Here is a 7934-nt window from a genome sequence, read left to right on the forward strand (position 1 = left end):
TACTTTCTATCACATCGAACGAATGCAACATCACACAGGGACAAAGCTGTATATGTGGGACTTTTGCCAATGTGATCCCAAGAAGTGTTCTGGTCGCAAATTAGTCCGTCAAAAGTTAGTGAAGACGCTTCCGGTGACCTCAGCGTTTCATGGGATATGTTTAACCCCCGACTCTTCTGCCACCCTCTTTCTCCCGAGTGATGTCGAGCTGATTAAAAAAGCTGGTCTAGCTGTGATCGATTGTTCTTGGAATGAGTATTCTGCCGGTCGTGGTGTCGATGAAGTGAAACGCTTGAAGTATCGGAACGGCCGTTTTCTACCTTTTTTGATGGCCGGAAACCCTATTAACTTTGGGCGGCCCTTCAAATTGAATTGTGCCGAGGCCTTAGCTGGTGCTTTAGCTATCTGTGGGTTAGAAGACGATGCAAAGAGTGTGATGGAAGTATTTACATGGGGCCAGACCTTTTTAGATATCAACAAGAAGGTGATCGATGAGTATAAAGAGTGTACAACCCTAGAAGAGGTCTTAGCCGTTCAAAAGGCGTATTCGGAAAATGGCGAAGACGAAAAAGAAAGAAAAGAGAAAGAACGACAAAAGATGTTTGACATCCCAGATAGTGACGACGATGAGTTGGAAGGCTTCTATAACCCAAATCGAAATGTAGATGACGAAGAAAGTGGGGACGATGATGATGATTCAAATTAATATTAACGAGCTGTTTTTAATTTCCGTCATGGGTCTTCGGCGTGTTCTTCATGGTCAAATAATTAACGAGCTGTTGCTGTTATTTCTTTATGAAAAAACAACGAAAATAAAAAATAAACTCGTTAATTATCGACACGTATACCCACCTATTTCAACAAGCGAAGAAGTTAAACCGTTTTCCATTCAATTTAAATTACTCGAGTAATTTAAAATCAGCGGATTTTGACCTTCCCCAAAACATCGCATTAATATGAGGCCGTTGAAAAGCATTCTTTGGCTCTTTTAAAGGCTTTATTCTCACTAAAGGGATTTGACTGACTTGTTGGGAAAATTGAGAGAACTGAAGAGCTAAGTGATGAACGACTCGGAGCTTCCTTAATTCAGCTAAGTCATATTCTTCGTTTAATAGAAGTTGACAGTAATCAATCCAATCGATCACTGTGACTGTATTTTCATATAATAAAAGATCAGAGACGGCGCGGATGAATGGGGATATCTGTTTGATATGACTTAAAAGGCGCTTGAGTAACTCTAATGGACACAAGAAGCACTCAAAGGTGATACACACATAGTTCATCACGACGTAAGCAAATTCCCTCTTTAAAAGGATGTCGGCGTCAGTGGAAATTACAACGGATTTGAGTGTATTGACGTCCTCAGAAAGTCCGTCTAAGACTCGCAATCTGGACATGAAGTCTTTTTCTTCATAAAAAAAGACTCCACACGTCCAGTTTTCGATATTTTTCTCATTGTTGAGTGTAAAATTTAACACAAAAAGTTCTAAGAGCCACTCAATGTGTTTTGTGAAAATCACGTTTTTGTTCCGATAAAGTAAATCTTCTTCTGTTCTTATCCGTTGCGGGATATTCATCGAAAACGATGAGGGGTAATTGCGAAAATATTGTACTATAGAATTGGTTGTATCATACCATAAGAGATATACTATAGTATATAGTAAATTATAATACTCTCTTTGACTCTTGATTGTTACTATCCGTTCACTTATTGTTTGTAATAACGATGGAGGACAGAGCCCTTGATTCACTAGAAGTGTCGTTTTTAATTCGTTCAAGTACTTGTCCTCGACGTCTCTATCATTCTGACTACACTTTTTCATCAATTTCATTTCCTCCTTTGCTATCCGCGAACTGTTCAACATATTTTGAGCACGTTTTATAAGATCCTTCATGGCTCTCTATTGGTTGAGATTATATATTCTTTTGCATCAAAAAAAAACACTTTTTGAATTTGTTATTTCCATTTGGACGATTTTACAACTTTTTTGACCTCATTCCCTTATTAAAAAATTTTAACATCAATTTCTTGTGTTGTATTCATCGTGGTTGGACAAATATATAATTTAATCAATTATCAATTATAATTTTTACTAAAGATAATAGTTTTCATAAAGTCTTTGTCCATTTCTGAATTGAAATTCAATATAAATTTGACAAATCACCAAATCGCTCAAATATTTTTTTTTCATCAAAAATGCGTTGAAAAAAAATTAAAAATGAAAAAAACATTTTGAATAACATTAATTAAAATTTAGTCTTTCTTAACTCTCTCCTGTTTTTCTCCTCTAAAATACGGTTCAACGACATCTCTCCAATTCTGACTCCAAGTGATGTTATTTTGCTCACTGACATCTATATATAATTCATTTGTCCTAAAGAAAGACATATTCTATACATATAGCATTTTTAATTAATTATTATAATTTAATTATTTAATTAACAAATAAACTATATATAAACTCTTTCAAAAGAATACAAACAAACTCTTCTTCATTGTACCAAGAAAGACTTGTCTCCCTTGTTCGTTAATAATATTCTTCTCAAACAAAATTTCAAGTTGTTGGGCATCATCGAAACAATAACCAAATTTACCTTCAACCACAAGTTCCGTCTTAAGTGCCGGATATCCTCGAGCAAAGACAGGAAGACCACATCCATACATGTCTAACACTTTCATAGGCAAATCAAGCTGAGAAGAGCTTTGGTGTAATGAAATGCCAAAGTCACAAGAACTGAGGACTTTGGGATAGTCCTCATGAGTCAACCAAATTGGTACAACACACACCCTTTGCATGTTTTCCTCTGCAATTTTCTTTTCATAGAATTCTTTGAGTGGTCCACGTCCAGTAATAAAGATTAGCAGTTTTGGGACTTTTTCATTCAATTTTTCTTCAATTTTTTCGTACTTGAGTAACGCGTCAAATAAGACGGAAAAGTCCTCGTCAGGTGTCCAACTTGTCGACGAAACTCCTATGATCACTTTTTCCGTCTTGTTTCTGAATAGTTCCAAAATAGCTTTTGCGTTTTGTGGTAACAAATGTTCGATTTGCTTAAAAATGTTATACCGACTAGTTTCCGTTTGTGTTAAAGAAACAAAAGGTTTATCGTATAACACAGTGATTAATTCTTGGTGTATTTTGTGTTCTATTAAAAACATTTTCATTGCCTCTGTGACAGTAAAGTGATAATCAAAATACCTCGGTAGAAATAATTCATACCATTTCAGGGCTTGAATAACAAAATTTGATTCTTTCATGTTATGGACATTCATCACTATAGAATACGCAGTGTTATGCCAATCGACTATAACTTTGCAGCCAGTCAAAAATTTTACTATAGCGGCAATGAAGAACGATGGAAGTGATGGCGGATTTTGAATGAGAATATGACTGCACGCTGGCATCTTGAACAGCAGATGCTATTTGTAACTCACACTCGATAAACTATAGAGTATAATACATTGAACTATAATTAATAACAAACATAGAAGAGTTGGAAAGCTAAGAAAATAAACTTCACTGGAGCATAACACGTGAGCCAGACTACTGTTCTCAAAGGAAAGTTCTTGAGAGGGGGCAACACTGATAAACTATAGAGTGTTATATTTTTGTTTTGAACGATATCTGCGATGGGTTCCGTTTCTCTATAACATATGACAGAAACTGGACTGGTCCGTGAAAGCTCAATCGCGTGGAACTCCATACGTGGTGATCGTCCTATGTCACCTAATACAATCAAAGCTACATGCATGTCCTGTGTTTTTCGAGTCACTCGGATTAACACTACAAACAAAAATATGACCGCTAACACCCAAAGAATCACTGACATCTCCAATTCAAATTTTGAAGTTCTTTGTTAATTATAATAATTATAATAATTATTATAATTATTATAATTAATATCAATTATCATTAAGTATAATAATATTTACTTACACAATATCAATTATTAATTATAAATAATTATAAATAAATTGTTTAATACATTTTTCGTAACAAATAGTTACTGATCATATAAATTTTATTAATATTTATATTATAGTTTTATTATGTGAATTTTAAAAAAAGATAACTATTCAATTTTGACTCAAAATTATTGAGTATTTATACTTATTAGTAAAATATAGTATTTAATAAACTATAAATACATACAAAAACGAAAATAGAAAAAGAATAATACAGTTATAAATATATAATAAAAAAGCCATAAATTATAGTAAATGGTTCAAACAGAGAATGTGTTTGAGATTGCGGATGGAATGAAAGTGATGTCCCACTTTGTGACGTAATTGATCGCCTCTATCGAACAGTCACCCCTAAAATACCTAATTTCATATTCTTTTCCTTTTTCGAAGAAATCAGAATTTACTCTAAAGAAACACTCTTTCTTTGCAGACGAAAAAAAATGTTTGGTGTGGTCAATCATGTGTTTTTCTCGCATCGAGTCAGTGGAACTGAAAAAAACTCCAAAATAATCACCTTTGAAAGGTGAGTGATTGAGAGTGACGGAAAGAACGGACTTTTGGGGAAGGAAATTTGCAGAAATTTGTAATGCGGGAACCTTTGTCACGTGAATCTTCTTCTCTGTGTAAAGCTCCAAGTACTTCAACCCTTCCATTCGTAGAATTTTGACATCATAAAATCCATCAGGAAGGTTAATAGGAAACTGGTATTGCTGTTGCTCCTTCTGTAACGGAAGAAGGGACGTGTAGTTCTTTAGCTTAAACCGCCGGAAGCAGTAGAGGCCAAGACAGACATTATCAATATCAAAATCGGGGGGACATATGAAGTCAACATCAAGACGAAACTTCATCTCGTCCTCTTCCAAAGGTACGTACGAAAACGCGATGTACTTTGAAAAGTCGATTATTCCATTACTCATACCAACTATATAAGCTATTTGTTTCTTTTTAGTTTATATTAAAATCATCCATTTGTTTCGTTTTGAAAAAACAAATGAAATTAGAAAAATATTATTAATTAAATTTACTATATTTTATTATAAAAAAATTACTAGAAACTAATTAATTAATACTATAATTAATACTATAATTAATATAATAATTAATACTATATTTATTAATAATATTATTAATAATAATGGTAAAGTGTGTATGATTGTTTAACGGACATTGTTAAAAGCTAAAAACAACCCACTCGAACAAAAAAAGAATTTCATTTCAAGTGTAAAACAAAAGTTTATGAACTTCAAAATTCTGAACTTTAAATAACGAGGGAATGAGTGTGGACGTGTCTTCCGAGCAACTAGCAACCGTCTTCGATATATTGGACGTTTCCAAAAAGGGATTTTTAGAGCTTTCCGATGTGAAAGAGATTTTCAAATCAAAAGGCATTCAGTTGAGTGAGGAGGATCTGGTCGACGCTTTCAAGGCTTTTGACACAAATGGCGACCAAAAAATTGACAGCGCCGAGTTTGTTGCGGGTCTCAGCGAAAAGTTGAAAAAAGTGTCGACTGCTGAAGAGTTGACAACTGCCTTCAAAGCATTTGACACAGAAAACAGTGGAGTACTTGACACCAAGACTTTGACTGAGGAATTACTGAAGATGGAAAACCCACCTTCACAAAAGCAAATTGACAGTCTCAATAAAATCGCGGCTCAGGATGACGGGTTTCACTACGACTTGTTTGTAAAAGCTGCTTGCTAACTATTTTTGCCGTGTTCTATTTCGTTATATCATATCGGTTTTATATTTTTTTTTACAGCATAACTAGTGTTAATTTAATACCGATATAATACTATAATACTATAATAATAAATAATAATATAATACTAAAATAATAATAAATAATAATATTAAGGTTATTTGTTATGAAAAGTACCATACCATGATAAATAAAATACTATAATTAATAGTACAGTAATTTACTAGTAGAGAGAAACAGTAAAAAGTAAATCAATCTTTTTTGAGTTCTTTGACAATTTTCTGGCAAGCCTTGTAGCAGGAATTGTCTTTGGTTGGGAAAACCAAGGCGCAAGTTGTAAGGTGTTCCGAGCCGGACATTTCACCCAAAGTTTTTCTGGAGTCGACGTAGATGTAAGCGACACCGACAGACTTCATATAAGAAGGGATGTGTGTGATGATGTCGATTGGTGTGACATCCCCAGCAATTATACAAAGAGACTTTGAGAGCTTTTCACCATCTTTGCATGTTGTTGCTGTTTTCATAGTGTCTTTAATCCCACGTTTCAAACACTTGTCGTCTATCGCTTCCTTTAATAACTTCTTCAATTTCTGTTGCATTTTCTCATCGGCAAGAGGCTTAGCAATTGGGACTAAATGTGTCACTGGGTGTGATTCACTGCTGCTGTCGTCACTGCTGCTCATTTGGGGTTTAATGTTTCCTGTTCTATAATATATTCGCTAACCTATTTAAAACCTATTTTGTTTTGTATTTTGTTATTAAGTTTGTTAACAATGTCTGTCTATCTGTTTGTTTGTCATTTATTAATATAAATTAATATAAATTATTATAATTTATAATAATTTATATTAATTTATAATAATTTATATTAATTATTCATTATTAAAATTATTACTTATAATTTAAGTAAAAAGTAAAAATGAGTTATTGTAATATAATATAATATAATATAATATAATATAATATAATATAATATAATATAATATAATATAATATAATATAATATAATATAATATAATATAATATAATATAATATATTATATTATATTATATTATAATAGAAAAATAAATATTATATATTAATTAGTTGTAGTATAAAATACTATAATTTTTAATTATAGTAATATAAAATATAACTAATAGTGTATTAAATTATAATTATTATTAATTTGGTTTTTTATGTATTATAATTTATAATATTATATTACAATTAAATCTTAAAAAAATAATAAGTTATTAATATTTATTAATTATTATAAAAACTATTTATACAAATATAACTATTTGAAATTAATAAATAATTTAATGATTTAATAGTAAAAAAATTTTATAGTATTAGTAATTTTATTATACATTTTTAATTCAATTCAAACAAACAATAAAAACAATCAAAGATTTCCTCAAAAAAAGACAAACCGGAATGACAAAGACATAAAAGGAACAAAAAAAAGTAAGTTTAAAATCGAGATGAGTGCCGAGGAGATGACTCCCGTCGAAATTCCCACAAATTTGACCGACGACTTATTTCAACCCTTAATCCAACATAACACGTCACTCACAAATCTTCCCCAAGACACTTTACGGATGATCACAAGTAACTTGGACTTCGACAGCTTTGTGAAGCTCTCCAGCACTTGTCGTGCGTTAAATCAATACACCAATGATCCCGTAGTAATGCGTTCCGTCTGTGGTTTAAGTGGTTCGCAGTCCTGTACTGAGTGTGAAAACGTTATCAGAAAGCGCAAACGAGATATCAAGAACGAGAAAGAGCGCCGCGCCGCAGAGAAGCTCCGACGGCGTGAAATTTTCCAAACAGAGTTTTTCATGTGTAACCGCAGATGTTCTTCAAATGTCTTCTTTGAGTTCATCGCACTTGCTTTTCTCTTTGTCGCAATGGTGATGGGGCCATTGAGTCTTGACCGGTCCATAAGTGTCCCGTTGAGTAGTGTCGGGTGGGTCTTGTTATTCCCGGCACTCTATTACGGGTTCTTCCCCCACTTTTTGTGGTGTTGGGGGTGTTTCACGCAGACTGAAAAGGATATGATTGACGATAATCGTGACATGAAGATATACGGAGGCGCTTATGACTACTTCAACCAACTCTTTTTATGGTCCAATCAGTCTGGATTTCGACCTCTTAAGTGGTCGGTGTTAATAATCACATACGTCCTGTTCATGATTTGGTGTTACGATATCTTTGATTTTGGATATGTTTTGTTGCCCGTGACTTTGTATTGCTTGTTGTACCCATGTATTGGTACCATCGA

At 33.0% G+C, this 7934-nt stretch overlaps 7 protein-coding genes across 7 annotated transcripts; 3 read left to right on the forward strand and 4 right to left on the reverse strand.

Moving 5' to 3' along the window:
* Positions 1–22: 22 nt before the first annotated feature.
* On the forward strand, positions 23–706 carry EIN_484800 (hypothetical protein; the record flags this gene model as incomplete). Its single annotated transcript, XM_004255861.1, has 1 exon — positions 23–706. The coding sequence occupies one exon, from the start codon at positions 23–25 to the stop codon at positions 704–706; it is 684 nt and encodes a 227-aa protein (XP_004255909.1).
* A 193-nt stretch (positions 707–899) lies between these two features.
* EIN_484810 (hypothetical protein) lies at positions 900–1397 on the reverse strand (the record flags this gene model as incomplete). The annotated part of the gene is made up of 1 exon (XM_004255862.1): positions 900–1397. The coding sequence occupies one exon, from the start codon at positions 1395–1397 to the stop codon at positions 900–902; it is 498 nt and encodes a 165-aa protein (XP_004255910.1).
* Positions 1398–2254: 857 nt separating this feature from the next.
* EIN_484820 (chitobiosyldiphosphodolichol beta-mannosyltransferase, putative) lies at positions 2255–3831 on the reverse strand (the record flags this gene model as incomplete). Its single annotated transcript, XM_004255863.1, has 3 exons — positions 2255–2355; positions 2488–3421; positions 3487–3831. The coding sequence occupies 3 exons, from the start codon at positions 3829–3831 to the stop codon at positions 2255–2257; spliced, it is 1380 nt and encodes a 459-aa protein (XP_004255911.1).
* Positions 3832–4227: 396 nt separating this feature from the next.
* On the reverse strand, positions 4228–4884 carry EIN_484830 (hypothetical protein; the record flags this gene model as incomplete). The annotated part of the gene is made up of 1 exon (XM_004255864.1): positions 4228–4884. The coding sequence occupies one exon, from the start codon at positions 4882–4884 to the stop codon at positions 4228–4230; it is 657 nt and encodes a 218-aa protein (XP_004255912.1).
* Positions 4885–5240: 356 nt separating this feature from the next.
* Positions 5241–5669, forward strand: EIN_484840 (calmodulin-4, putative; the record flags this gene model as incomplete). The annotated part of the gene is made up of 1 exon (XM_004255865.1): positions 5241–5669. The coding sequence occupies one exon, from the start codon at positions 5241–5243 to the stop codon at positions 5667–5669; it is 429 nt and encodes a 142-aa protein (XP_004255913.1).
* A 249-nt stretch (positions 5670–5918) lies between these two features.
* On the reverse strand, positions 5919–6350 carry EIN_484850 (hypothetical protein; the record flags this gene model as incomplete). The annotated part of the gene is made up of 1 exon (XM_004255866.1): positions 5919–6350. One exon carries the CDS (start codon positions 6348–6350, stop codon positions 5919–5921), a length of 432 nt encoding a protein of 143 aa, XP_004255914.1.
* A 784-nt stretch (positions 6351–7134) lies between these two features.
* EIN_484860 (hypothetical protein) lies at positions 7135–7934 on the forward strand (the record flags this gene model as incomplete). The annotated part of the gene is made up of 1 exon (XM_004255867.1): positions 7135–7934. A coding segment is annotated over one exon (800 nt), but the record flags the coding sequence as incomplete, so codon positions are not given.

Source organism: Entamoeba invadens (assembly GCF_000330505.1).
Source record: "Entamoeba invadens IP1 unplaced genomic scaffold scaff_1105074726715, whole genome shotgun sequence".
In the NCBI taxonomy this organism is placed as follows: Eukaryota; Evosea; order Mastigamoebida; family Endamoebidae; genus Entamoeba; species Entamoeba invadens.